At 37.1% G+C, this 27,710-nt stretch overlaps 3 protein-coding genes across 13 annotated transcripts in view; 2 read left to right on the forward strand and 1 right to left on the reverse strand.

Moving 5' to 3' along the window:
* Nucleotides 1-788: 788 nt before the first annotated feature.
* exo1 (exonuclease 1) lies at nucleotides 789-10,949 on the reverse strand. 2 transcript variants are annotated; one of them, XM_084393763.1, is made up of 14 exons: nucleotides 10,833-10,949; nucleotides 10,233-10,457; nucleotides 9,995-10,114; nucleotides 9,798-9,921; nucleotides 9,450-9,587; nucleotides 6,864-7,076; nucleotides 5,630-5,817; nucleotides 5,376-5,478; nucleotides 4,198-4,357; nucleotides 3,838-4,081; nucleotides 3,045-3,588; nucleotides 2,017-2,100; nucleotides 1,678-1,865; nucleotides 789-1,071 (listed from the first exon to the last, which is right to left on the reverse strand). In XM_084393763.1, exons 2-14 carry the CDS (start codon nucleotides 10,391-10,393, stop codon nucleotides 981-983), a joined length of 2,358 nt encoding a protein of 785 aa, XP_084249889.1. In that variant the 5' UTR covers nucleotides 10,394-10,457; nucleotides 10,833-10,949; the 3' UTR covers nucleotides 789-980. The 2 variants fall into 2 exon arrangements, with proteins under 2 accessions (XP_084249889.1, XP_084249888.1); XM_084393762.1 differs by having other exon boundaries at nucleotides 4,198-4,420.
* Nucleotides 10,950-11,457: 508 nt separating this feature from the next.
* yipf4 (Yip1 domain family, member 4) lies at nucleotides 11,458-14,607 on the forward strand. Its single transcript, XM_084393764.1, has 6 exons — nucleotides 11,458-11,807; nucleotides 12,057-12,210; nucleotides 12,306-12,477; nucleotides 13,258-13,335; nucleotides 13,426-13,539; nucleotides 13,632-14,607. Exons 1-6 carry the CDS (start codon nucleotides 11,750-11,752, stop codon nucleotides 13,767-13,769), a joined length of 714 nt encoding a protein of 237 aa, XP_084249890.1. The 5' UTR covers nucleotides 11,458-11,749; the 3' UTR covers nucleotides 13,770-14,607.
* Nucleotides 14,608-14,955: 348 nt separating this feature from the next.
* Nucleotides 14,956-27,710, forward strand: part of birc6 (baculoviral IAP repeat containing 6) — a 96,066-nt gene continuing 83,311 nt past the window's right edge. For all 10 annotated transcript variants that reach the window (XM_084393480.1, XM_084393482.1, XM_084393487.1 and 7 more), the window contains exons 1-3: nucleotides 14,956-15,379; nucleotides 20,071-20,252; nucleotides 24,171-24,308. In XM_084393480.1, coding sequence (XP_084249606.1) covers nucleotides 15,178-15,379; nucleotides 20,071-20,252; nucleotides 24,171-24,308 — 522 coding nt within the window. In that variant the 5' untranslated portion in view covers nucleotides 14,956-15,177. The remainder of the gene's footprint in view (nucleotides 15,380-20,070; nucleotides 20,253-24,170; nucleotides 24,309-27,710) is intronic.

The raw sequence follows: 27,710 nt of genomic DNA on the forward strand, positions 1-27,710 counted from the left end.
GTTGGGATAGGAAATATTTAAGAGTGAGGAGTTGTGGGTGGTGGAGGAATGCTGGAAAACTGTCATGTGATAGGTCAGCTATATACATATATATATATATATACTTCCTCTCCTGCTAATTAAGTTGAATATCTGAACATGCTCCTTCCGAACTTTGTAAATAAAAACATAATTAAAGGCTATAAATTATAACAAGTTGGTTATCCAGTGAGATCTTAGGGAGGGGAAAAAAAACAGCCTAAATTTGGCTTGCAATACATAACAAGGGGACATATTTACATATAAATGGTAATTAATTTACATACATTGGAATCCAAATCCCAAATGAGCTGAAAAAAATACTTATTTTGCCAACGCGTTAATTATTTTTTCAGCGCATAGGCCTTCATCAGGGCTAAAAAGTACAATATACACTGTGGAGTATAGTGTACAGTGAAATTGTCATGTTCAAAAAAACAGTTTGAGATGATTTGAGCTTTGTGAGTGTTTATTTGAGTTACTGTTGCTTTTCTATCAGCTTGAACCAGTCTAGCCATTCTCTTCTGGGTGAAAAATGCCTCGTTGATGTTGATTTCAGAGGTCAGAGAACTGGCTCACTGGATATTTTCTCTTTTTTGGACCATTCTCTGTAAACCCTAGAGATGATTGTACGTGAAAATTCCAGGAGATCAGCAGTTTCTGAAATACTTACAACCATGCCATGTTCAAAGTCACTTAAATCACCTTCATTCTCAAGATCAAAATCCACTGAATTAACACATAATCAGAAAGCAAACATGACCACGGTAGAGAATCATGTTTTTTTATTACTTGAAATAAAACAAAATTCAGAATTATAATAAAAATTTTATTTATTTATGATAAAAAAAGCATGAACATACACAGTATGTTTGAAAGACTGGCTGTTACTCTTAAGATAAACAATTATTTGATTGATAAGATGACATCATTCTGCGATGATGAGAATCTCTTTATCTGCTTCAGTAGTTTCCTTCAGTCGTTTCCATCACATTCTCCCTGACTGGTGACATCGGCTCTCCTTTCTTGGATGCGCTTAACTTTGGATTGTCCCTTAAATAAACATGCACAGACATTTAATTACATTCACATCAAAGCATGCAGCCACAGACAACTTAATGTGCTATATTCAGTCTGTTCCTATGTAAAGCTAAAGCTATCATGAAACTTTAAAATAAATCACATAAGTCTTAACTACTTTTCAAATGCCAAAAAGTGGCAGCAATCAGATATTTCTCCAGTTTCTCTTCAGCCCTTAAATTGACCATGTTTATTTCGTATGTTGATTAGCCCCTCCCCCTTCAAGCCTACCTCAGGCCCTTAATATTCATCTCAGGTCTCAGCGTTGCATAATGGGAATATATTTCCTTTCAGAGTGAAAAAACACCACCCTTCTCTAAACTACTACAATGACTCTCACTTTACCCAAACAATCAGTAACACCTCTGTTGTTCACATAGATCTAATGGGAGTGGTGCAGTAACCCAGTTGATGTCTCTTTGTGTTAACATGTTTATCCTGCTGCCTCTGCTGTTCGCAGCTGGTACTAACAGCCATGAATAAACAGTAAAAGATGAATTGGAAAGTGTGAGGGCTTGTCTTCAACCATATTGAAGCATTTAGTTACATAAACACATACTTACAAACAGGCTAACTTACTTCTTGAAGCTGAAGGCCCCCCAGAGGCCGCTGATGGTGGCCTGCAGGCCTGGACTGTTCTCATTGTTGACAGTATTTTTTTTCCCACTCTGTTTCTTCCTCAGACCACTGGGCCTGGCGGGAGCGGAGGTCTCAATTTTACCACTTTTACCCTGCCCACTAGGACGTTTCCGGGACAACCCTGAGACCTAGAACAAAGGTGTAGGAAGTCAGACTGAGGGTGGAGGTGGGGAAAATTGCATCAATGTTTAATTTTTTTCCCCTCCACTCTACTGTATGCAAGGTGTCAGGAAATGGAAATGCAAACTGTGGTTTTGGGTCATGATTAGACGGACGTGCCTTTGTTCTGTTCAGAGCAGGCTTCAGCTTGTCTGTGGGAGAACTGCTAGCGCTGTTGGAGACATCTGAATCGCTATCCTTTTCCTTCAAAGAGAATTAATAAGAAAAGAGATAATCAGATTTTTATCTGTGGAAAACCTCTATGATGTTGTGGGTGGTTGCAAAGGCGTTGCTGATAAACTTTATTATCACGCTATATAAACTATATTATTTACACGCTATGGCTGATAATTGATAAATGGCAGATAATACAATTCTATACTATTATGTCTAAATATATTACAAATAATACACAAACTAAAAATCAATAATTTTAATGATCTGTGAATTCTAAGTGGATTTAGGCATCACAACATTATAATGTACAGAATAAAAATGAATATTCATTATGAGATGTGCTAAAGACACATTTAACAGTGTTATTAAATTTGTTTTTTGAAGATGAACTTTTTAAGTTAGCATCTGATGACAGCAAAGGTAATCTAAATGTAAACGAACAAATGAGCATGCACAATTAAATATCCAATCAACTTAAAGAGATAGAATAAATATATCATACATCCCTAATATTAGAGAAGAGCAAAAGTAAAAAATAAATACAAATAATCATAATAATAATAATAATAATTATTATTATTATAATTATAATTATTCACTATTGAATTGCCCATGACTTTTTATGATTTCACTCATTTCTATGAAGTTTCCAGGCCTGCACAATACTAATTAATACACATTTTAGCAAGCACATTAAAGGGATAGTTCACCTAAAATGAAAAATCTGCAATCATTTACATTTACAATATTTCTTATGTGGAGTATAAAAGACATTTCAAAGAATGCTGGAAACCAAACAGCTTTTCAGCTTTTTGACTTCCATTGTATGGGAAAAACAAACAAAAAAATCCTTCATGTGCCACAGAGGAAAGTCATACACGTTTGAATAAATGATAACATAATTTACATTTGTGGGTAAAATATATCTTTTAAATAATAATAAAAAATAAAAAACAAGGACATTTGCTCACCTTATCAGACTTGTCCTCTGTGACTAGGGAGTCCTCCACACCAGCAGAGATGCTACTGGACTGAGAGAAATATGCACTGTCCTGAGATGGAGGAGACCCAGGAGATTTCTCTGCATCATCTGTGCCCTCTACAGGAGAGGACGAGAGAGAAAGCCTAGATCCTGCACAGGAGAAGCTGCCCTTCTTTCTGTGGAACTGCTGCAGGGTGGACAACCCTGAAGGTGTGGAGGATGACCGGTGTCTGTCTGTGGTGACGGAGGGTGGATGTGAAGCAGATTTACTGAGTTCTCTGGTGCTTCCTGACCAGCTAAAGGCTCCAAGACCCAAACTAGCAGGCCTGGCAGAGTGAGACGGAGATGCAGGTGGGCTGGACAACTCATCTTTGGCCTGATCTCTCTCTGAGTCAGGGTCCTGACACAATGCTGGTGTGTCTTCTCCAGATTGTGAGGCACACATCTCTAGAGACTCCACAGGCTGAGGTGAATCTTGTTTTGGCGAGTCTTCCTGTGCCTCTGTCTCACTGGATTCACCATGACAGAAGAACCTGATGGAGATGTCAATCATATCATTATTGTCAGCAGAGGTTAAACTGGGATTTTGGAGGTGAAGGAACAACCAACAGGTCTCCCAATACATGTAGTACTACATAATTAATGCCATTGTGCCACGTGACAGTCAGGCCCAATTTAACCCTTGATTGTGTGTGTAATGAAAAAATTAAGGTCTAGCAGTAGTTATTTGTGATAGCAACAGTATACATTCCTTTGGTAAGTTTCCCATCATGCTCTTGTACCTGCTGCGCGTGCCCTGCTCTCCAGTGCCCTCTTCTGATCGGTTCCTCCACTGCAACAATGTTGCAAAGCGATTTCGAGGGCGAGACTCTCCAGCAGTGCTGTCACACCCCTTCTCCTTAGAGACACTTGTAGAGACACTTGTGTGGATGGTCAGAGGCTCAGTAGTGGGTGGAATTTCAGGACAGCGTCTCTTTACACCTGCTGAGTACTGCCCTAACAGGTCATCCACAGACAGACTTGTGTCTTTCCGGAGGGAAAAAAAGGACAATTTTACATATAAACATGTCCCGTCTGGTGTCTTATTAAATTAATCAGTCCCATTCTTAAGACTCATATTCATGGCACTGAGGTCTGCTTACCTTCATGGGGTCTTTTCACCTGTGATGCTCTCTGGGGTAATTTTAGACTCTGCACGCTGATGATCCTCTCTTTGCCCCTGGTGGGAGGGGGTCTTTTGGGGAAGGAAGGACTCTGTGGCTGGGAGCTACCTGGTTCATAGTTCTTGCTCCAAATACTCATCTGCAATGAGCCACTTTTGTCACATCTGTCATTCCAAGTACTACTGCGAGCAGCTTTAGAGGGCTGGAAAGGAGGAGAGGTAAACCTCAGGTATTGTGCTACAGTGTTGTTATTGTTAATAAAAACTTTTCCAAATTGTTTGAAAAGTGAAATCAGAAATAAAATATGGAAATAAAAACTACGAAAATTAAAAATGTTACATAACTGAAATAAGTTAAAGTACTAAAATTGCTAAAACTACAACAATAAATGCTAGGTAACACTTTATTTTACAGTGTCTTTGTTACATGTACTTACTGTACTAGAAATAAATACATAATATATATATATATATATATAAAAAAAATTATATTCTAATATATATATATAAAAATATATATATACGCACACACACATATATATATATATGTGTGTGTGTGTGTGCATATATATATATATATATATATATATATATTAGGGCTGTTGGAACGAATTCCGAAATTCGAATATAATTCGAATATTAAAAAAATCAATACTATTCGAATGCTGAAGTTCCTATTCGAATATTGCTTTTTTAATGTATATTTTTACTTTTTTTGCAATCTTGCCTTTCTCGCAGCCTTGGCTTACACGCATGTGAAAATTAAATGCTTTTGTTTCTTGTGATGAATAAAGTTTTTGAATCGTAACACAATTGTGCACGTTATCCACGCTGTATCATCATAACATTAGCCTACTGTAAAAAATCGCCGAGAGCATTGGCATTGGCGATCCATAAGACTGTGTAATGTCGTAAATATTAATAATAGGATGAATCTGAGCATTTAATATTCGAATATTAATCGAATATTAAATAAAATAAGGAATGGAATTCGAATAGTATTATAGAGGAAGATTGACAGCCCTAATATATATATATATATATATATTCACAGTGTTATTTTAGCTTAATATATTTTTATAAAGCTAAAATAACACTGTTTCACTATGAAATGAACCAAAAGTTCAAGCAAAAACACATTTAAGATGACCACGTTACCCGAGTGTGAGGTGCGTCAGGGTTGAAGTCATCAATCCTTTGCATTGTGTTAATGTCTAGATTCCCAAGAGCCATTTCCAGCCCACTCTTATCTCCTACATTACTGTATTTACTTGGTTAAGTTAGAAACAGAGCTTTGTAACACAAACAAAAACATTTGCAAAAGTTTAGAAACAGCTCCAGCATCTGTAATGCAAAAGCGATTAAGTGAAAATGTATATATTTTTTTCAATTCATGACGGCATAAAAGATACGTTCCTGCATAGCTGAGAGAAGCAGGGTCAATGTGATCCGGATAAGGGTTCAAAGGAACCACCTTCCTCTTCAAGGGGTCAAAGACCAGTTGATACAGAAATGTGTTGTCGGCTTTTGTGAAACCCTCAATGTACTCGTTTGGCACAGAGATGTCCATCTTCAGGTACTGGCCCATCTTTTTTATCACCTGCATGACAGATTTAGTTTGTTTAGTTACACTGAATCGCGCTCAAATGCTCTCATAATACTGCATTTGTTTCCATAATTAAAAGGATGTTCAGGTTCTCCACTAAAATTTGTTTTAAGAGCTGGTAAAATAATTAAGTGCATTTGTGTGTGATAGGGATGCATCTATCATGAATTTTTTTATTGCCGATTCCGATTTTTTTTACAAGCAAATTGGCAGATTCCGATGTCGGTTGCCAGTCATAGTCTGAATATGAAATAAGCTTCAAACTATAAGGTGGTTAATTGAGCATAAATTAAGGATGTCCTGAGCTGATCTTAAAGATTGGTATTGGGGCCGATTAAGCATTTTTTTTACAGCTATCCTAAGCCTGATCCTTTATTTTACATCAGCTGTCATGCCGGTGTAATGCAGTAGGTGGCGGTATGCACTTTCAAGTGGGTTTGCCAACCAGAGACCGCCATTACAAGGAAAAGAAGCTCAAATGTGCCTGTGATGCACAAGAACCAATGAGGTCTGTTCTAGCGCGTCACAAACAAACATTCAAGCTTCCGTGTTTAGCATACTCGATGCACACTTTTGTAAGAAATACAATTTATATCAGTCGTCCCATATGCATAACAGTCTGTTTACAATATCTACCATTGTAACATGTTTACATATCCCAATGTCTTTTTACAGTGTGTGGATCTGGATACTCCCCTGAGAAACTTTCTGCACGGCCCTGTATACACTGGATTGATTTTAATAACTTTAAATGTATTTGAAGTGTGCACCAAGCACTAAGAAAATACAAGTATCAGATTGGGCCTCGGTATCGGCAGACACTCAATATTCAATGACTTGGATCAGGGGCACAAAAAACCTGATGGGACATCCCAAGCATGAACGCAGAGTGTCACTTTGAAATCTTGCCAGAGCAAGAGGGACGTGATAAAACATACCGTTTCAGTAATATGATCAGTAGAGCAGAAATACATGTGCACATATGTAACTATTTGTTGTGGCAGCATATAAATGTTTCTAACCTATTTTTTTTCTCTCACCTTCAGAATATCTGGGTTATTTGCCATCCTGAGAAGCTTGCATGCCTTTCCGAGACCGATGCCGTACAAAGACGGCAGATAGTCGCAGCCAGAGAGGATGCACATGTAACGGAACTTCTCCTCTGTGAAGATGTTGCCAAGCGACTTGCAACGGCCCAGGTGACACTGGTCAATCTCCAATCCATTACCCTGTTTATCCATCTTTAAAATCACCTGCAGACAATGCATAACAAATAAAACACTGAAAACTAAATTACGTCACTGTCCCAAATGTCCTCCAGCATGTCAGTCAGCATCCCCCAGTGATTCAAAGGTTTATAATTCAAGTTAATTCTTCTAAAACATACCAAATCTTTTTGTTGTTGTTTTTTGTTTGTTTTAAGTTCTCCTTAAATATTTGTAGATGCTTAAAGTATGGTAACCCTTTAAAATAAGGTTTCATTAGTACACATGTACTATGAAAAATAATTATAAAGCATTTTTATAATCTTAGCTTGTGTTCATTTCATAAATCAAAAGCTGTATTATTTTGTTAACATTAATGGATCTGAGCTCACACAAACTAACAATAAACATTTATTTTTTAATAACTAGCCTAAAGCTCAACAGATACAATAAATCAAACAAAGATAAATAAATACAGTAACAAATGATTTAATATTATTATAAATTAATTTGATTTAATGCACTAACCAAAATTAAATAAATAGGACCTTATTGTAAAGTGTTACCAAAAGTATATATTATATTTACACATATACACACAGTACCTTTTAAATGTTTGGGGTCGTTAAATTTTTTTTATGTTTTGGAAAGAAGTCTCAGGAATACAATAATACAGCAAAATTGTAAAATACAGTAAAACAGCAATATTGTTAAATATTATTACAATTTAAATAACTGTCTTCTATTTTAATATGTTTTAAAATGGAATTTATTCTTGTGATGGCAAAGCAGAATTTACAGTAGCCACTTACTCCAGTCTTCAGTGTCACATGTTATTATCTTAAGGCTGAAATACACTACACAACTTTTATGGCTCGTTTCCACCGAGCGGGACAGTACAGTACGATTTGGGACGGCAAACCCTGATCCGGCTTGCGTTTCCACCGCCAACAGTACCCTTACTTGCTAGGCGTGGTTTATGCAGGAAAGTAGCGATCGACATCATTGTCACAAGACAAAAAACATTGTGTTGCAATGGTATTGTGTTTCAACTGTAAAATAAAAAAATTGTCATTCCCCTTGTAGCATGTGCAAGTGACTATTCTCTATCAACCAGTCAACGTTCTGCAGTGAGTCTAGCTCCACCCTTTAGGTACCGGACTACTGTGCTAGGTACCTCAACGGAAGGGTCCAAAAAAATTGGTACGGTACGGTTCTGTATTTTGGTACGATTCACAACTTCTGACAATCGAAACGGAAATAATTGCGTACCGTGGTCTACTGTACCGTACTGCTAGGTGGAAACGAAAATCTGAACAGTTTTTTCAAACACTAGGCAATGTAGGCATCATACACTTGACGACTTTGTAAATGGTTTCAGAGAAAAACTAGTCATCATACAGAACGACCGAGGATCATACACTACCAGACTTTCAAACTGCACATGGAAACACTCGCCTTGTTGCTAGGAGACGCATGTAAATTAGCAGGAAATGACCATAGTAGTTGAAAAAAACGAGCCAAGCGCATTTGGATTTGGCCTTGGGTGGGTAGACGCGGTCAGTATGGACTCTACAGATTACAACAGAGGTTTGAGGTGAATGGCGCAGTCAGTTGTTTTGTTTATGTTGTTACCATCAATATATGAATCACTGTTTACATTTAATGTAATCATTAATAATCAATAATTCGCAACTATTGACATTCAGGCTAATTTTCCACTTATCCAGGACAAGTGTCAATTTCGAGCCCTGGATAATGAAGAATATGAACATAAAAATGAATGACTCAAGATTTACATCAGAATGTGGTCTGCTAACTATCTCAAGACCAAGCTAACAGTATACATGGTTGGTTTAGCACTAATGCGATTGCCGCCTGTCTCCATTTCTTCTCAAGCTTTGTGACTTCGTGTCTTTGATTTCTATTGGCTAGTCAGTGTATGTGACTGTACTGTAATGTACTGTATTCAGTAATGCGTCATACACATTATGCGTTCTAAAATCGGCTCAAAATATCAAACATGTTTTGATATCCGCCGACTGGATGGAATCATAGTCTGAAGCTAAAAAATTTTTTTTTTTAAATCAAGAATTGATCATACACTACACTATTTTCTATTAATTCTGTCAACTCCAACTGTCCAAAATTTGCAGGCTGGCGCAGACTTTAGGCAACTAATGTCGACTTGTTCAGACAGCAAATCGGGGCAAAAATCTGAGCAAAAGTCGTGTAGTGTGTTCCAGCCTTTAGACAAATGTATCTTGTTGTAAGGACGTTTAGATACTTTGACTGAAAAAAATAAAATAAAAAATAAGACAAATTAGTTTTTGCTATGCAGACTTGCATGACACCAGCCGGTGGTCACTAGTCATTGCAAGTGTATTCTTTATCCTCAATCAAGAGCCTCTGCACTGATACCTTTTTGCAGCCAAAGGCCAGCAGATCTGAGTCCTCTGTGATCACTGCCTGAGCGATATCAGATTTGTTCAGGAAAGCTAACTGGGCGTCTGCTTCATATGGAGCAACAACACAGTCCACCCCACGAGTCCTGGCGGCCTGAAAAACAGCATCAACATCAACAACATCAAAATATGTAAATGGAAAGATGCCAACAAATAGAACAAGAGAGGAAAATCTTCATTGATCAGTTTCTAACATTGTGTTATTAATTACAACATTCACTATTAAAAAATTACTTCAATAAATATGTTATTTGACTGATTCAAAACAAATATTGTTAAAAAATATCAGGTGCAATGGTCTCACCTTAATGACATCATGTGCCATGGATGGGGTGATATTAATACTGCGGGTAAAACATTCTCTGGCTTCTGATAGCTTACCCTCCCGCAGCAGCTGTTTGCCTTTCTGCAGATTTGCCTGTCGACGCCTGTTAGTAAAATATATATTAAGTAATCTTAATTGCCAACTAACTTAATTAACTTTTCGCCCTGAGTTCTTACTCGCGCCGGGACTTCTCCACATCCTGTTTGGAGGGCAAGTTGCGTCCGTCAAACACCAAGATGGGCTTCACACCAAAAGAAAGCAGCATGTCCACAAACTTCATACAGTAGGAAACATACCTGATGGACACACAGAATGTTAAAATGAAAAATGCACATTTTAACCTGCAAAATTATGTTAGGCATCGCCGAACAACTTAATTACTTCTATTGCATGCAAATAATTGAAACAACTCACTGATCTGTAGGTTCCCCTTTAGCAAGTTTCTCTGCACATGAAAAAGCTCCTTTATGCAGCCAGCAGTATGTGTCCACCGCCACTGTCTGTCCCCGATACTTCTTCACACTTATGGGCTCCGAAGCGTCTTTGATGAACTGCAACAGGCCTTGAATTCCCATGTTGTCTGTCTGGAAGGACAGGTGTCTGAAGATGTTGGTTTATCAGAGCCCAGTCTGAGCCACTCTAGAAAAAAAAAAAAAATTCCTTATCATTGATGTAACGTTATACAGATATGGTCTGAAATACATGGTCCACTGTAGAACATAAACATCCTTAAAAGTCAACAGAAAACATTCCCCACCTGTCCAACTGGGACGACGATTGAAAAAAGAGAACCATTTACATACAAAAACTTTTTATACATTTAATATGTTTAATTCATCTGTCCGAAAGAAACTAACCGCCAAATCCCTCCAAAACAAAACACACTAAAAATTCTCGCGAAACTAAACCGATAAAACTCCACGAGGAAGAATCAGGGCGCTGTAGCTAACACCTTATTCATTTATAAATGAAACTATTGAAAGTTTTAGTTTTTAATGTATAATAAACACTTACCGAGAGCTTTTACTCGCGCTTTAGTGTCTGACTGCCGTTCCTGCAGAGCTTCGACTTTAGCGGCAAAGCGTGACATCACTGCACAGGAGCCCTATTGGTCAGCCTAGCACAGACAGCCAATCACAGACCAGAAATGTGGGAGAGGCGGGACAAGGAATTTCACAACATCGGAACTCTCGAAATTGTCGTGTAAATGAATTTATATATTTTATTTGGCAATATTATCAATAGGTCATTAAAATCGTATTCCATTAAAATGATTGCAAAATAAGTCAGCTTGGAATTTGATGAAAAAATGGTATTTTTTTTTTGTTTCTTTTATACTATATTTTATAATGTACTTATATATTATGTGTAAATATTATTATATATTAAAGTATCTAAATGACGTTACAGGGGTTCGATTTTAGCGGTACAAACGTGACATCATTGCACAGGAACCCTATATTTTTATATTTTACTTATATTTTTGCATCGCCAATTTGCTATTACACTCTCACAACTTTATAAGTTAAGTCCATTTAAATACTACAGAAAGATGTGACACGGTCAGGCAGGCATATGTCTCAAGCATAGACTGGTCTCAAGGTGAACTGTGTGTCATATGTAATTCTAATTTTGCAAAAGGGTCACGTGGTGGTGCTGACCGTCTCTGTGCTTTATGTGTTTGTTGTTGGTGTCGGTGCTCATTTCTGGCGCTGGGTGGAGCGCGTGACTCCCCGTTCCGCTCTGCTCCAGGATTTGACGTGTCGCTTGTGTTTTTTCGGAACTTCCTGCTTCCTCCATGACTGTTTTGAGCCAGCAGTAGTCCGAGAGCTGATCGGTAGGAATCGTTAAACGTGGCAATGGTGTGAAGGTGCGCGATCGGCGGCGGTGTGTGATTGTGAGTAAAGCTCGTGCTGTAATCGCTGTCAGCCATGCAGTTCTCTCCCACCAACGGAGATTTTACCTTCGTCTCCTCGACGGACGCTGAAGGTACAGTAGTTAAAGGCCCCAAAGCATCCATACATCTCTGCTCTGATATGTAAATCGGATTCATGTTGAAATGCTGTTGGTTGTATTTGTGTGTTGTGTGTATGATGTACACATACATTAATGCAAAAATCCCCCAGTATGTGTATGATCAAGCTTCTTAATGCATCATGACATGGGTGTTGTTTTGTTGTTCTCAATATGGATGCAATAGTCAGCTTTTTTAACCTAAAACAAACTCTTATCCACCAGAGCTCAGCGGGACCATCGATGCACCAGATATCACACTAAATATGGGCCCTGAGGCCAGCAGGGACACCTATGCCACCACTTTTCTGAGGCAGAGGGGTTATGGATGGTTGCTGGAAGTGGAGGAAGAAGATTCAGAGGACACTAAACCGCTCCTGTGAGTTTTTAGGACTCGATTTCAGATGCTTGCTTGATCTCACAATTGCTTTTAGAGTTGCTGGTTGAATTTGTTGGTTTTCTCTGTTTGTGCAGGGAAGAGTTGGACATTGACTTAAAGGACATCTACTATAAGATCAGGTGTGTGTTGATGCCCATGCCATCACTGGGTTTTAACAGACAGGTGGTGAGGGACAATCCTGACTTCTGGGGCCCGCTGGCCGTCGTCCTGCTGTTCTCCATGATCTCCATCTATGGACAGTTCAGGGTGAGTCAAGGGTGTAGATTTAGTTTGAAAATGTATTTTATTTTTTGCTAAATGTTTGTTTTTGTAGTAGCTTATAACGCATACATGCTAAGAGATGATTACTGCAATTAATTGATTTAGATCATTCCTTTTTTTGCATGGGATTTGCATTCCGTTTAACAGAATTTTCTACTTCAAAGTGCCATGGGACGTCTAACTTCACTTTACATTCTGTTCTATTGAAAGTGCTTATTTCCTATACTCTTAACATAAATCGTTTTCATCTCATCAGGCTCTTAATGAAATATACAGTCTTTTTGGATTTCAGAAAGCCAGGTTTTTCCTAATATCAATCATCTTTAGAACAAAACTTATTTTACACAGAGAAAACTAGCATGGTCTATAATTCATGAAGGTCTTGACTTTAAGCTCTTGATACTACTTTGTACTTATATATATATATATATATATATTGGGGGGTTAACCCTGGTCCCACCCTGTAAACTTTGCTCCTTAGTTGGGACAGTCTTTGTATCTTGACCATGGGTGTGATATGTATGTGTATTCATGATGCTTGTGTACATTCTGCCATCATAAAGCATAAAGCAGTAAATATAATAGTTTACTATGCAAATAACTTTGTACTAAAGTCATTTTCAAGAAGGTATGAAGATCAGAGTGTAATTGTTTTTCACTTCAACATTACTTTGTCACTTACATTATTTAATTAGTCAACAGAAGCAGAAATGCCCCAAATTTGGATTATTATTTTATGTCATATACCCTCTTTTGACCAATCAGGTTGTTTCCTGGATTGTTACAATCTGGATATTTGGATCACTGACGATTTTCCTTCTTGCAAGAGTGCTGGGTGGAGAGGTATTTATAACTTGTAAAGCGTCAGATAGCATATTATTTTTATGAATGGAAAGTTATATCCACTCATGGTTTTAAATGTTTTTTTAATAGGTGTCTTATGGGCAAGTTCTTGGAGTTATTGGCTATTCTTTGCTCCCACTCATTGTAATAGCTCCACTTCTTTTGGTCATTGGGGGCTTTGAAGTCGTCTCTACACTCATAAAGGTGAGAATTAAATGTGTAACAGTATGAAAATAGTTTCTCTTAAATGCAAAAATATGGATGGATGATTTTTTTTGTTTTCTTTTCTTTTCTAGCTTTTTGGAGTATTCTGGGCTGCATACAGTGCTGCCTCTTTACTCGTCGGTGATGAATTCAAAACGAAGAAACCCCTTCTCATATATCCCATCTTCCTTTTGTACATTTACTTCTTGTCTCTGTATACTGGAGTCTGAATTGACCACAGGATTTGATTGGCTCGTTGCTTGGACATTTACAAAGAGCACTGTGGAGAGGTGTGAAGAGATATTCCATGAAGACTGAGAAGGAGTTGGCCGTTTCTCTCTTTTTTATTTTCTTTTACTCTGTTTATAATCCTATATGCTTTGGGGGATTGAGGTGTACAGACATTAGTATATTTAACTGCTTCCATTAATTTTGCACACAATAAAAAGCTGCATCTTTTACTGTGGAAGCCCTGTTTGCAGAGATCCCTCTGCCACTGAAATCTGGAGCCCTGGTTTTACATATTTACAAACCTCAAAAGGAAAATAAAAATGAGAACTTTATATTGTAAAAGACTATGTTAAGCATGATAGTCACATAACAGAATTTATGTGTCACCACACGTAATGGTGAAAACTTGGATTTTGTTGTTGTTGTTGTAGGCTGTCCCAGTACATTCACACTCATCAGTTTTTATTTTTAATTTATGAACTCCACATGGGAAAAGAGAGTATGCAGGCAATTTAGATTGGATTAAATGTGTCTGCTAAGTATGGGTGCCTTGAATTGGTTGTTTTATATGGCTGTGGTGTATATTATTTATGTAAATGTAGCCAAAAAGGAAAGACTTGTAGAACACTCAATTAAAAGCAACTTTCTACCTGGTAATGTGTACACTGCAGACATATGTTACCATATTAGTTTAGCTGAAACAATTGAGTCTGGAAATTGTTATAAAATTCATACACCATGAATCAAATTAAAAATTATTGACACTGTAATTACACTCTTTGTCATGAATCTCCTTAATGTCTGGGAATAATATTACTTAATCGCATGATTTATTGGTTAATTTAATATTCATTAAAATGCTTGGTTATTAGATGTAACAGTAAGTGCTTTAACCAAAAGTGATTATGTATAGTGATTATTTCAAGGACACAAGAGTGTTGTCTTTATAATCTACTGTTAAAAAAACAACAACAGTGCAGCAGTTGGAGCTTTGCTGACCATACTTTCTTGTTCAAACTAAGCTCGCTCTATCTATCTATCTATCTATCTATCTATCTATCTATCTATCTATCTATCTATCTATCTATCTATCTATCTATCTATCTATCTATCTATCTATCTATCTATCTATCTATCTAGTCACAGCGCCCCTTGAGGTTCGGCGGGCGATCACACAGTGACTACGCCAGTTCCGTTTCCCTGCTGAGAGTGTGAGCAGAAGCAGCCGCTGGTTTCCGCTCCGCTGATGGTGAATCGCTGCTCCTGCGGTATCGGGAGGAGGTTTACAGCCCGCAGTGGAAGCGCAGCGGTACTTCGGGTTTCAGCTTTAACGTTTTCTCGTCGAGTCGTGTCCACGGAGGTGCTACTGAAAGAGGAGGGAAGGCAGGAAGGGAAGCTAGTAGGAAGATGGCGGCGGCGGCGGCGGCCTCGCCAGGCTCGCCGGACTGGGTCGTGCTGAGGGACGGCTGCCTGCGCTGCGATGAAGAGGGCCTGCGGAGTCTGTCCTACCACCCGGCCCTTAACGCCATTCTGGCCGTCACCAGCCGGGGCAGCATCAAAGTCATCGACGGCACCTCCGGGGCTATTTTACAGGCCTCCGCACTGCACGGTGAGTTTCGGTTCGTACGGGTTCTGAGTGATTTATCCCGGCCGACCTGGATCTTATCACAACGGAATCCTGGGCTGGTTCTCCTCATAGAGGAGGCTTATGGGAGATCCTTTCCTCGCATAGCTCGTGATGGAGGTGGAGAGTGTCAAAATGTGTGTTTGATCTTTTGATGCTGCAGTGTTGCGGGAATGACTCCTCTGTTTGGATCCCCGATGGAGGACTGTGTCCAAATGTTCTGTACCTTTTGGGGCTTGTTGATGGAAAGGCTTGTGCGATGAAGGACTGTTTGATAATGATCCTTCACTCAAGGGCCTCCTGATGGAGCAGTGTTTTAATATCAACTCCTTACTATTCAGGCCCCCAATGGATGGTCCCTCGCTCTTGATGGGTCTATGTGATAATATAGAGACTTTTATGAGAATAATCGTTCGCTCTTGATGCAGTTGTTGTTCTGTCAGTGATCCCTCAGTCTTTGGGCCTCCTGATGATCCTAACTGTTTAGGGCCTCCTGGATCTCTTGTGCTGGCGGATCACTGTAAACATTGCCACGTTATTCACCAACACACAGTTTATGTACATATCAGTAGTGTTTATTTACATAACACTTATTGTCTTTAATAGTCGAATAAAACTAAATCAAGACATGATCTAAAATCTGATATGATATTGGGGGTAAAGCGGTACTAAAGCTAATCTAAACATTAGCAAATATCAGCTCGTAAAGGTGTGTGTCTTTGTCGAACTTGGTGTTAGTGAAATCCAACCAATGTCTTAATACATGTCAGTGGTTTAATGTGCATATTATCATAGGTTTCGACTGTTCAAGAAAACAATTTATTGATTTTGGCTCTAAATTAGCTGACAGAGGTTTAGCTAATCATGCTAACCGTAGCCTAGCGGTAGCCTAGCCTGCTACGGATCAGTAACACTGCTCATGTTTATGTCAATCCTGACAGGTGACAGCTGACTGTAAAATTGCTTACTACACGGATATTTATACTTATTGATTAGTTTTATAATCGTATGTGTGGTTTGAGAAGGTTCGAGTGCTTTCTGTGCCGGTTTGTAAGCATCATTTTGAATGTGAGATTGACTGCTTGTGTAACGTTAGTTGATATTCGTGTAATATACACTTGTCAGACTAAGTGGTTTTATATATATAGTGTGTGTTAAATGCTAAAATTGCGTAATGATATACATAGATAATTACACTGGAGTTATGTATTGTTGCCCGAAGCATTATTATTCAAATGGGTTAAACAGCCTCTCTTTCAGACTAATTTAGTCTCCCTACAATGTTTATTTAATCAATATAATTTTGTTTGTTTCATTACTCTTATGAAATATCCGGCTCATTAAATGTATAAGATTGCAAGGTGAAATATATATATATATATAAAAAAAAGGACAACTGGAAACTAAATGATGTATACAATGTCTTTGCAGTGACAAGTCTTTGAAGGTCTTCTGTCAAATGTTTGTGTAAATTTATGTGAATGTACCTTTAAGGTGCTTTTCAGATAAAACGTTAGGGTCATATTTAAAGTGTTAAACTAGAAGTTATGAATGTGACATTGTCATTTAGTGTAGGACTAATCTGAAAAAGACAACTCGCCATCAGAGTTTAATTGAATTTATGTTCCCAGAAAGCGATGACAGGAATGAAAGAAGTGGAGATGTGACTCTCATCTTTCTTTAGTGTACTCATATTTCTCGAGTTAAAACACCCATTTATTCTTGGATGTTTATGAAATGCAAAGAATGATCGGTAACATCGTAGGACATTGTGATTCTTTGCTGAAAATCCCCTGTGCGCAAGAACAAGAAGGCTGTATCTTTAGGCAGAAAGTAGGGGCAGACACTAGTGATTTGACTACATTTATAGACTTGTATGGTTGAATATTGCTGATTTGCAGATATCATGCTAAACTAACATGTTTGTTTGGAATTGCAATCAAGTTATTTATTTGGGAGTCTCGGCACAGAGAGTTGCTAGTTCAGAACAGTTGACTCATGCTTGTATATGGATAATATAGATTGGAGAGGTTTTCCCTTTTTTCTCCCCTGAGTGTGTAACAGCCACTTGGGAGCAGATTTAGAGGATGGCTCTTTTTTCCTCTTTCCTCTTGTTAAGAAGTGATGTAAAATCCAATAAAGTAGACTAAATGTTTGTAGAGATTTCTTGTGAATACAGTATTTAGGCTATGTGATAACCCGCCATCAACTCTTTCTACTCATCAGAATTCAGTCATATTTTGCATACAGCGTCCTGTCATTCATGCATGGTAAAGGATGCTGGAAACAGAACATTTTAGAATGTGATGCCAGCGTGACACGCTGATGCCAGTGACATTTCTCACTTTTTCTGTGTCTCAGTTCAGATTAGTCAAAAACGAGGTTGTAGCCCAGAACAAGTTTAGTATTTCCTTATTTGCATTCTGCATCTGCTTCTATTCATTCATATATTTTTTTTCATGAGTATTTCAAATATACCCTACCATTCAAAAGATTTTTTTTCTTAATTTTAAGAAATGTTTCTTGAGCATCAAATTAGCATATTAGAATGATTTCTGAAGGATAATGTGACACTGAAGACTGAAGTAATGATGCTGAAAATTCAACTTTGCATCACTCAAATAAATTAAATTTTAATTTATATTAAAATTAAAAAAATTTAATTACATTGTAATGATATTTCATAATATTGCTGTTTTTGTTGTATTTTTGTTAAATGTATGCAGCCTTGGTTACTACAACTTTCAAAAACATTAGAAAAATCTTTCCAACCCCATACTGTTGAATGTAATGTAGGCTACATTGTAAATGTGGTTGCCTTTTAAAAATGAGGTATGAGACATTGTGCTATATTGTGCAATATACCCTGCAACTCCTTTAGTCACTGCCTTTAGTGTCTTATTCCCTTTATAAAATAGTTTTTTTTAATTAAATAATTAAAATAAAATATAGGATGCATTTTTCATTTAATCACTATTTTATTAAGCCGTGGCATCTTTTGTCAGATATATCATCTGACACGACAATAGCTACGTTTGCAAGGACACCTCTTGAATGAAATCATTCCGTTTGATGAGCCCGGACATAGTGTTTACATGAACGCTAATTAAAGTGATGTGCATGTTCATGTCACAATCTTCAAATCGGATTTGATCTTTGGTCAAGCACAGACTGGACGAATATACAGTGTTTCCTGCTGTTGGCGCGTACTACTAACTAGGGCTGCCACTAACCATTATTTTGGTAATCATCTAGTAATCAGTAAATTATTTGGACAATTAATCGAGTAATCAATTAATAAATATAGACCATTAAAATGACTTATAATTTGTTCAAATAAAGCATCAAAAGCAATTAGTAACCAGGTTTTATTGAACAACACTGTTAAAATACATAATGTAGTACACATAATATAAACATAATCAACTGTATATAACATATTATAACAAATGCTTGCAGAGGGTGTATGTGATTGTTGTTGTTACACATACAGCATGATCAAATCTTTGTTTAACTCTTTTCCCACCATTGACAAAATTTTCCGTCATTTATGAGACAACGCTTCCCCGCCATTGACAGAATTTCTTCCGCGGCTTTCTGTATTTTCAATGTTATATGGTAGGGGGGTCTATTATGCATTTTCTGAAAGAGTAGAAAATCTCTGGATCAAAACACTGACAAAAAAGGAGCAGAAACAAGCGATAAAAGCATTGCTTATGCACATTGTAATCTTTGAGGGGAAAAAAACGTGATTTTCTCAGCTTTATTTTCAAGATGTTGCATTTTTAATGAAACTTTCCCATATTTAGGCTAAGTGTTGATAAAAAAACCGGTGACCGGCCGGTTAGTCTCACGTACTGATTCCAACCCGGTCTGTTTTTTTGCCAGTGGCACATGCGATAACGTCAGCTTCGCGTTCTTGCTCTCTTTTTTCCGACGGCTAAGTTACACACACCCGCCTCATCTCACTCACTCGTCTCATTCGATCTGGTTCAATAGTGCTTGTATTGCACATAACTTGACTAATTTCCACAGGTTTCGTGCTCACACCAAAAGCGCTTTTCCACTGCATGGCTTGGCACGGCACAGCACTGCACGGCATAGCTCGGTTTGCTTTTCCACTGCAGTTTAGTACCGCTTCAAAGTGGTGGAATTATAGACTGACATACCACTTCACAGACGATGAGTGGAGTAGATTTTTATATTGACACAACTATATTCAACAACAACAACAACAGCTCGTTCTGTGAGTCATACCATACATCATTACACCATTTCTCTGTCGAAACTTTCCAGTTTCGGTTCTCAATCTGGTCAAGCTTTGTTTACATGTCCTATCGAATGTATTAGAAAAGGTGTAAACCACCCGTTACAAAAAAGTCACATGTAACCACATCGATCGGAATGAATTGGCCAAATCCGACTGAAACTTCATTCGGATTTGGCCAATTCATTACGATTGATGTGGTTACATGTGACTTTTTTGCCCGACTGTGCTACTTTTCCGATTACACACGGATTATCAGGGTCCATTTAAAAGCAGCTATTGTATTACTTGTTTAATTTTTTGACATGCGTGTTATAATAGGTATAATGTAGCAAAGCATCATGATCTAAAGATTGGCACTGAGCGCTAATGATCATCCTCTCTCCTTCTCTGTGTGTTTTTTTGACAGCGAAACCTGGGGGCCGAGTGAGGTGTCAGTACTTCCCAGCTGTGGATAAGGTGCTGTTTGTGGACGATTACGCTGTCGGCTGCAGGAAAGACTTGAATGGGATTCTTCTTTTGGACACAGCTCTCCAGGCCCCTGTGTCCAAGCCAGAAGATCTGGTGCAGCTGGAGCTGCCCGTTACTGAGGTAAGAAACCCAGCAAATTGACTGATTGTATATAACATATTCTTTACGTTAAATAATGGGATTTGTCTTCATAAATGAGTGAGCTGTTATGCATTGCCTGACCCCTATCAGTAAATAGTGACCATCTTAGTTCAAGCCTAAACAATGAGGCAATCTGCGTTTTTAACTGCATGGAATCAGTTTATTCAGGGTCCAAATTGTGTTTGATACAAAATCAATGGTGCCGATGTTCACCGGGCTATGGTAAAATAATGCCGCAGTTACAAGGTGTGTATCATTTAAACTACTTAGTCAACACTAACAGTAGCTGCTGTTCGGTTTTCATACTGCTGCTCTCCTTCTAGTCACTTCTGAACTTGATGAACTTGACACTTCTGAACTTCTCTTGATTTAAGCTGCAGGTCGATATTGATATATGAACTGTTGTTGTCAAGTAAGCTTCATGCTTTCCCCTTTGCGATGCGAACGTGTACTCCTCTAAACTGTAGCCTACTGGTGCTGTACTGCTCTAGGTGACTGCTACGCCTTTTCCCCCTTAAAATATCACGTTAACAACAACCCTTTAGAAAACGTAATTCCTTTGTGGATCCTCTTGATCAGCTTTCTCCATGTTTCTTTGTCAAATCTCAGTGTCTCAGTCTGCACGTGAGTTAACCACGCCCACTTATTTACGCGGTAACAATATACACCGTCATACCTTCCAGCCCTATCATACGATGTGACTATTGCAGATGCACTATAGCTGATTAACACTTTTGACTGACACATCACTGCTTGACAGCACACAATGTTTAAGTCATAAAATCTTAATATTTTTCATGACTGTCTTTGAAGAACATATAAGTACAGGTCATCTGTCAGTCTTGTGCTAAGGTCAGTGTCAGTATAGCGTATAACACAAGTTTTTGTCCCTCATCCATCACTGCACAACATAAATGAGCATGCACTTCCTTAGTATGTGGTGTACAAAATTGTAGTTGTTTGAGTGCACTTGTTGATTTAGCGATCGCATAACCAGTCTGACAAAGAATGCTATGCAGACAGACTGGTCTATTGTGTCCTTGGACACTTTGAAAACAAAACTCCCAGCACTCACCACTCCCTGGCCACATACGCTAATGTGTGAGAACCAATGGATCTTGTACACTAATGGGCACACTTACCTGAGATGGTCTGAGACTCAAATATAATGTTGTTTTTACAGTTAAAATGAAATGAATTGCTTAAAAATTTCATCCGGGGGTTGTCATTTCAAGAGTATGCACCATATGACGTAGTGGAAACAAGGGTCATGTCAAGCATACTTGATTTGTCCTTTGATTTGTTAAATTGGATACATTTGTGGATGTTGAGGCTTGGTCTTGGCTTTATGGGTGATTTACCATGCGTTTTAAGATCTGGTTTGAGTTCGAAATATCATAAGGCAGTCTTTGACTTTGATATGCTGAAGTATTCTTCCCTACAAATTGCATCATAAATGTTTGTGTTTACCACTTCTGTCCAACATATTTGTTTAGCCTTATACTAGATAATATCACATGTCCACACGTTAGTTCTGTACCATTTAATTAGTATTAGACCACATCAGCATTGTTTGTTGAGATTACCTGCCTGATCAAACGATATAATTAGATAATTAGATAAAGTATTTTTATTGAATATTGTGCAAAATAAAGATAAAAAGATATACACTACTGTCCAAAAGTTTTAAAGAAATTAATACTTTTATTTTCTAAGAATCCATGCATTAAATTGATCAATGCTGCTTTTTGATCAGTGACATTAAAGACAGAATTATAATTTTATAAAATATTTCTATTTCAAATAATTGTTCTTTTAAACTTTGAATCCTGAAAAAAATGTTAATCAGCACAACTGTTTTCAACATTTTTAGTAATACCGGTAAGTAATGTTATTTGAGCACTAAATCAACATATTAGAATGATTTCTGAAGGATCATGTGACACTGAAGACTGGATGCTGAAAATTTGACTTTGCCATCACAGGAATAAATTATATTTTAAAATAAAGAAATGGTAATAATATTTTACAATATTTAAGGTTTTACTATATTTCAATCATATAAATGCAGCCTTAGTGAGCATTAAAGACTTCTTTCAAAAACATAAAAAAAAAAAAAAACCTTGCAGACCCCCAACCTTTAAACAGTATGGTTATCTACATTGTCGTCTGCAGTTGAAAAACCTGCTTAGGTCGGCTATTAATTCATTATAATAAATCCATTGTCTCTGTTTCTTTGAGTGACTGCTTTTTAAAGAGACTAGAAATAAACATGTGGCAGTGACATAAGTATCATTCATCTAATGCTTGAAATCCAGTTTTGATCTATGTGCGTATTTGTCTGATGATATTTTTGCATACACAGAGGCTATTGATGTCAAAACAGACTTCTGCAGGCCGCAAGCTGTTCCTCTAAGCAGCCAGATCTGTTCTGCTAGGTCACATGAGTTAACTTAGGAGTTCCTATAGTCTCAGTCATGTGACTCAAGTTATTGCTGTTCAGAAAGGCCATTCATAAACGTGTACAGTGAAATGTGAGAACTGAAGTGTAAACATGAGTCGTCACCAAAGCACTGAAAGCAAATCTGTTTGTATAGTTTTTTTTTTTTTTTTTATATAAATACCATAATGTTGATTGTGATTAGCTTATTGCTTATGTTATTGGTTTTGGTATTGACATGGTAAAATGGATAAGAGAGAACATCTTATCATACGAGACTGATACATGAGGCCTGCCTTTATGTTCAGTCTTTCTAAGCTCTGGGGCGGTGTTTTACTTCTGCAGTTGTCTAAAATTACATTGCCGTCATGCCATTTTTACGAGTTGTTTTTTTCAACTCGTAAATTTTTCAAGTGTTTCGACACACACACATAACCTTAATAGTTGGAAACTGCTAGGTGGAACCAACAGATACAGTATTGTTTGATATGTCAGCCGTACATCTCTGTGATGTGCTTAATTTTGAGTAATGTAAGCTGTGAACTTCCATCTGAGCTCTCAGTAAAAGATGCACAGCGTATTAAGGCGATTTGTGACAACGTTGCCCAAGTGCTTTGAACTCAGTGGAGTGAAGGATACAGTGATAGCCATGGTGTCAAGATGTGCGTAACATTTACCCATTTGACATTTACTTGACAAGTTACCCATTTAGACTTTGCATAGACTCTAAAAAGTACATTACCATTCAAAAGCTGGGGGTCGGTAAGAATTTTTAAAAATGTTTTTGAAAGAAGTCCTTGGTTCATTTTATTTGATCAAAAATACATTTATTCCTGTAATGGCAAAGCTGAATTCACTCCAGCATCATTACTCCAGTCTTCAGCGTCACATGATCCTTCTGAAATCGTTCTAATATGCTGATTTCCAGCTCAAGACAAATTTCTTAGCTTAAAAAATGTGTGCAGCTTAATATGTGGAAACATGAAGTTCTTTTCAGGTTAATTCTTTGAATTAAACATTCAATAAACAGCATTTATTCAAAATGGAAATCTTTTTATCGTTATAAAAGTCTTAACTGTCACTTTTGATCAATTTAATGAATTCCTGCTGAATAGAAGTCATTTCTCTAAAAAACAATTGGTTCTGTAGCATCTAATGTTTCCTGCAGTAAAAAGCAGCATCATTCCTGTGCTATCGGTCCATTGAGATCAATATCCCTTAATAATTTGAAGGAGTCTAATGGTCATTTGATATCATCATGAGGAAATACAGACACGAGAAGGCCATTCACAGTGCAGTTGCTTTGAGTGTGACGGATTGTCATGTTTTACTCCTTTCCTATGAGTTCTCTGCTCTCCATTTAGATGAATCAAATGACTTGATGGTTATATTCTGTGCCTCTGAGGTTTGAATGGGTGGTAAGCATGAAATGAAATGTTCCTCTTGTTCCCCTGCAGGCCCAGCAGATGTTGTATGCTTGTATGGAGAAGGTGGATGTTTCCAACACAGAGGGCTACGATCTCTTTCTCACCCAGCTTAAAGAAGGCCTGGAGAATACCTCACATGAGACGGCGGCCAATCACAAAGTGGCAAAGGTGAGTCCAACAGGAAGGAGGATGCACCATTCATAAGTCATCTCACTCTTCTAAGTGAGGAGTTGTAAAAAAGTTCAGTGTAGAAGTATAATTAGCCTAATGATTTATCAACCCAGCCTACTATAGGTTGCACAATCACTATTTTGATCTTTCTGTGAGAATCAGTCAAGCCCATTTCTGCCAAATTGTGAAGTCATTTATATCTCATAATTGCCTAATTTATATATTAGAATTGACTTTGTGGTTCACAATATTAACTTTACTTCTCATAGTTATGACTATATATCTAACAATTCCGATCCTATCGCAACAATTGCAACTTTATTCCTCATCATTTACTTTATATAATCTGACAATTGTGACTTTATTTCTCCTAAATATGACTTTATAGCTACAATTGCAAATTTATTTCTCTGAAATGATTCAAAGTCCCCACAGGACTCACATATTTCATAATTTTTATTTTTTTTCTCTCGTAATTTATTATCTCACTATTACAAATTTCTGTCTGACAATTTTTGCTTAATTTCTCGCAATTGTGACTTTAATCCATATTTAAAACTTTATTGCACACTTAATTTTAATTTACATTTTTCTAAAGCAGAAAACATGTTTCCATTTAAAACATATTTTGTCCTATCAAGAATTGTTTTTATTTAATTCATAGCCATATCTGATTTGTCAGTGATGTGATTGTAGGATACATTCTTAAAGTGTTCTTCAATCACAGTGCTGGTCTCTCCTTCTCTTCCTCACACACGTTGTAATATTGCTTGTCTATTCATTATTGCGCAGTGCTGGGATTTGGCTTCATGTTTCAGGCCTGCAGAGCTTCTTGCAATCTACTTTTTCTTAAAGTTGTGTACCCCAGAAAGTTGGATTAAAATCTCCTGACACAGTCTGTGTTGTGACATGTTTGCTGATGTAATGCAGTCTGACTGTGTTGTGTGTTTGTGTGTGTGTTTGTTAATATGCAAGAATAGTTGAGTCATGTAGCATTACAGCATATAGATTATTCATGAGACGCATCCTCACAGTGACTGATCTGTGCAGACACACACACACACACACTGTATTGAACAGCGGTGCTGCAGAGCTTGGTGGTGTAACAGGAGGATGATCAAAGACTCCCGCTGATACACCTGTGCCACTGAAGTTTGACGGAGCTGAGGTCCATCTTAAGACTCTCTCTGTGTTCGTGCATACTGTTCCATGTGCTGCTGTAAGAATGCAAAGAGAAGAGCACAAAGGAACACTCAGTTCACAGAGTAACGCATGATTGGGTGTGACTTTAGTTTGTGTTCGAACTCTCTGCAGCAAAACTTCACTAAAGGCCGCTTTCTTCCTTTTGTTCTCTTCATTTTCAGTTTTAATGTACTCTTTTGGGATTATATATAATAAAACAAATAAACAAATTAAATAATAATAATAAAAAATAATATTAATGTGCCAGCAGTAATAACAATACCATTAAGTGATATCCAACGAAATGAAAAAAATGTCAAAATAACAAATAAACAACAAAATAAAATAAAATACAATTAATCAATTCAATAAAAATAGTTATAAAAATGTGCCAGTAATAATAAAATGATACAAATAAACAACAAATAAAAAATATATAAAGTAACAACAAAATAAAGCATAACAAGAAAACTAATATACTGTTAAATAACTAGGAATGTAACGATACATTGTTATATCGAGATGAACATGCGACGATATGTATCATTGATGTAAACGATATGATTTGTGATACAGAGTTAGTTTTATCCAAGGCTTGGCTTACTATATTTATAAGGTAGGCTATAATTCACCCAAAAATGTAAATTCTGTCATCACGTTCTCACCCGCATGTTGTTTCAAACCTATACGATTTTCGTGCAACTTCCAAACACAAATGAAGATTTTTTTTTTATGAAACCTGAGAGATTTCTGTCCCTCCATTTAAAATATCCATTTAGACATTCCTCTAAAACTTAAAAGATCCAAAAAATGTCATAAAGGCATCATAAAATTAACTATGAAAACAGGTGAGTGGTCTAATCCAAATCCAAGTATTCTGAAGAGACACGATAGCTTAATATGATGAACAGGTTTACAACAACGAGCATACTGTAGTAAACACGGACATTAAAATGCTTGCGTGACACGTGAAAACATGACAGTGAGTAAATGCAGAATACATTTTTAGAACTGTGGAACTGTGATTGATTGCATTGCTGGAACGGCACCCCTCAAAGTGAAAGTGCAAACATTTCAATCACCATATCATATTTAGTTTTAGTAGTATGATTATTCAAAGCGTTTTAGATAGTTTATTCTTATATGTAAAGTGCATTAATAGCGAGAGAGGCGGGACATTAGTGAGCACGGGATAGTCACAGCAACCTCTCTTTATTTTGGCTTAAAATATTGCGATAGTGTCGTGATTTCAGTATCACGATTTGTTTCGAATAATGACGAGTGTATTGTTACACCCCTAAAATAACATACATAAACTTATATTGTTTATAAAAATAAAATGAAATATTTAAAAACAAATAATTGGCCAGTAATAATAAAATAACAGTAACAATAAATGATTAAAAAAAAAAAATTTTTACATCAAAATAAAGCATAAGTTAACTAAAATAAATAGTTTTTATAAAAATAAGATTAAATAAAAACTTTAAATGCAAACCATCTCTTTCTTTCTTTCTTTCTTTCTTTCTTTCTTTCTTTCTTTCTTTCTTTCTTTCTTTCTTTCTTTCTTTCTTTCTTTCTTCTTAATGTGTACAGAGAGCAGCGATTTCTTTAGTCTTTTGTGGACAGTGTCTACAGATCACATCTGTGTAATGAGAAAACAAGATAATCGGTTATCGCACTATCGGCTCCTTTATTTACAATCTGTGTTTATTAGAACACTTTATAAATGCTGATCTAGGTATTTTTACATGAGTCATATTTATCTAAGAGGGACGAAACTGATCCTAGATCAGCATTCTTAAAATAAATTGACCCGTGACAAGTTAATAATGGCGGCATGTTTCTCCCTGCGTCCTCCAAACCATCAGTATATTACTGCAGTCCTATCAGTTTTGCAGTGCACCATGGCATCAGCCTCATGAGCTAAAATGAAAGTAAGTGCAGCATTCCCTCGTGTAGTCATCCAAGCACCCTTTTTTTCCCCTGTAATTTGGCTGACATCCAGATCGCACTGCTGTAACAATGAGCATCAGCTACGGTGATGGATTTCTCACTCACTGTCAAATGACCCCTGTCAGACCTCTACACTGGGTTCTGGAACTTTCCTGGCTCTTGGAAAGTTATTTCACATTTTGTTTGAACATGGGAGGTTTAAATGAGAGTGAAGTTCAAATAAGCCAGGATTTCTATGAACAAGCTTGTTTAGACTTGTTC

This window comes from Rutilus rutilus (assembly GCF_951802725.1).
Source record: "Rutilus rutilus genome assembly, chromosome: 21".
In the NCBI taxonomy this organism is placed as follows: Eukaryota; Metazoa; Chordata; class Actinopteri; order Cypriniformes; family Leuciscidae; genus Rutilus; species Rutilus rutilus.

Coding starts and splice junctions, on each gene's coding strand:
- exo1 (XM_084393762.1), bottom strand. CDS start 10,393: ATGGGAATTCAAGGCCTGTTGCAGTTCATCAAAGACGCTTCGGAGCCC. Junction 9,922..9,994: donor GTGGAGAAGTCCCGGCGCGA/GTAAGAACTCAG, acceptor TTTTACTAACAG/GCGTCGACAGGCAAATCTGC. Junction 9,588..9,797: donor TGGCACATGATGTCATTAAG/GTGAGACCATTG, acceptor GCTGTTTTTCAG/GCCGCCAGGACTCGTGGGGT.
- yipf4 (XM_084393764.1), top strand. CDS start 11,750: ATGCAGTTCTCTCCCACCAACGGAGATTTTACCTTCGTCTCCTCGACG. Junction 12,478..13,257: donor CCATCTATGGACAGTTCAGG/GTGAGTCAAGGG, acceptor TTGACCAATCAG/GTTGTTTCCTGGATTGTTAC. Junction 13,336..13,425: donor CAAGAGTGCTGGGTGGAGAG/GTATTTATAACT, acceptor TTTTTTTAATAG/GTGTCTTATGGGCAAGTTCT.